Raw genomic sequence first — 1,792 nt, forward strand, 5'->3', positions numbered from 1 at the left:
AACAGAACTAGAACTAGAACTAGAACTAGAACAGAACTAGAACAGAACTAGAACAGAACTAGAACAGAACTAGAACAGAACTAGAACAGAACTAGAACAGAACTAGAAAAGAACTAAAAAAGAACTAAAAAAAGAACTAGAACAGAACTAGAACAGAACTAGAAATGAACTAGAAATGAAGTAGAAATGAACTAGAACTGAACTAAAACAGAACTAGAACAGAACTAGAAGGGAACTAAAACAGAACTAGAACAGAACTAGAACAGAACTAGAACAGAACTAGAACAGAACTAAAACAGAACTAGAACAGAACTAGAACAGAACTAGAACAGAACTAGAACAGAACATAGAACAGAACATAGAACAGAACTAGAACAGAACTAGAACAGATCAGATCTAGAACAGAGCTAGAACAGAACTATTACATATTTATTATTAACAATTAATTATTTATGTTCTAATATCACATTAAATTGAAAGATATTTATAATTTAAATTCATTATTTATATTAAATGTTTTCGTAATTGTGTATTAACGACTTTATACTGTAATTACTAATACATATATAAAACAAACGCCCTGAAGCATACTTTAATATTGTTGAATTTTAAACAAATATCTTTCTCTTTCTCTAATTGCTAATAGTCGAGTTTTCTGGCGTTGTTCTAACAAATAATAAATATTTTAAATATTTCAATAACAATACATTTTAAACAAATAACAGCACCCACACTCTCTCTCTCTCTCTCTTTCTTGTTTTTTAATTATAAATCTTAAACCAATATTTTTAATTTTCTTAAAATATCTCTTAATATAATCATCACTCATACTAACATTTATTGTTATTTTTATTTTAATATTTCTCTTCATTTATTATACTTGTACTTCATATTTATTATTACTTTTTTTGTTATTACTGTAATGAGTCATAGAATTTGTATTTATTTTTATGATATAAAAATCACCAAACAAAAATATCAAGCGAAAAAAATAAATTAACGTAATATTTTTCTCTTACTTTTACAATCTCTCCCTAACTCAAACCTAAACGTCGCCTTCAAACTTGCTGCCTGCGCTCTCTTGTGTGAATTTCGAAATATAATAAATAAATAAAATCAAAATATTATAAAAAAAACAAAAACAGCTGGTGGCATTAATACTCAAGGAGGCACCAATATACACGATTTGGATACAAACAGCATCAACAGTTTGCCACCAGAGACTAAAATAATCGAACAGACCACAGGCAACGAAGTTTTAATCATGAATGCCAACGATGACGATAGAACGGCGAGCTTCTTTGCTCAACCAGGCATTTTAGCGGGTATGTAAAATAAAAATTCAATATTTTATTTTTATTTGAAATTTTTAATTTTTTAAGTGTTTTTGGTTATACTTTTTAAGTGGGAGTACATATTTTGTTTAAGATGAAGGACATTTTTTATTGTTATTTTAAAATTATTCAAAATATTGACTAAAATCCATATGAAGGAAGAAGCATAACACAAAAGCATTATTTAGGAAATTACAGTTTTTTAGTTCATAGTCTGAACTGAAGTCAACTCTTCAGTCTATACTCTATATCATCAATCAATCAATCATTTTTACAATATTTTGAATAGTCTTACTTAATTATAGTCTTTAGTACTAAAACTGAACTAGAACAAAAACAGAACTAAAACAAGAACTAGAACAGAACTAGAACAGAACTAGAACTAGAACAGAACTAGAACTAGAACAGAACTAGAACAGAATTAGAACAGAACTAGAACAGAACTAGAACAGAACTAG

General features: G+C 27.6%; 1 protein-coding gene across 1 annotated transcript in view; it reads left to right on the forward strand.

Annotated features, from left to right (window-relative positions):
- LOC111683172 (syndecan) overlaps positions 1 to 1,333 on the forward strand; it is a 13,060-nt gene extending 11,727 nt beyond the window's left edge. Inside the window, exon 4 of the mRNA XM_046954137.1 lies at positions 1,146 to 1,333. Within this exon, the coding sequence (XP_046810093.1) occupies positions 1,146 to 1,333 (188 nt within the window). The remainder of the gene's footprint in view (positions 1 to 1,145) is intronic.
- The last annotated feature ends 459 nt before the right edge of the window (positions 1,334 to 1,792 follow it).

Source organism: Lucilia cuprina, chromosome 6, assembly GCF_022045245.1.
Source record: "Lucilia cuprina isolate Lc7/37 chromosome 6, ASM2204524v1, whole genome shotgun sequence".
Lineage (NCBI taxonomy): Eukaryota > Metazoa > Arthropoda > Insecta > Diptera > Calliphoridae > Lucilia > Lucilia cuprina.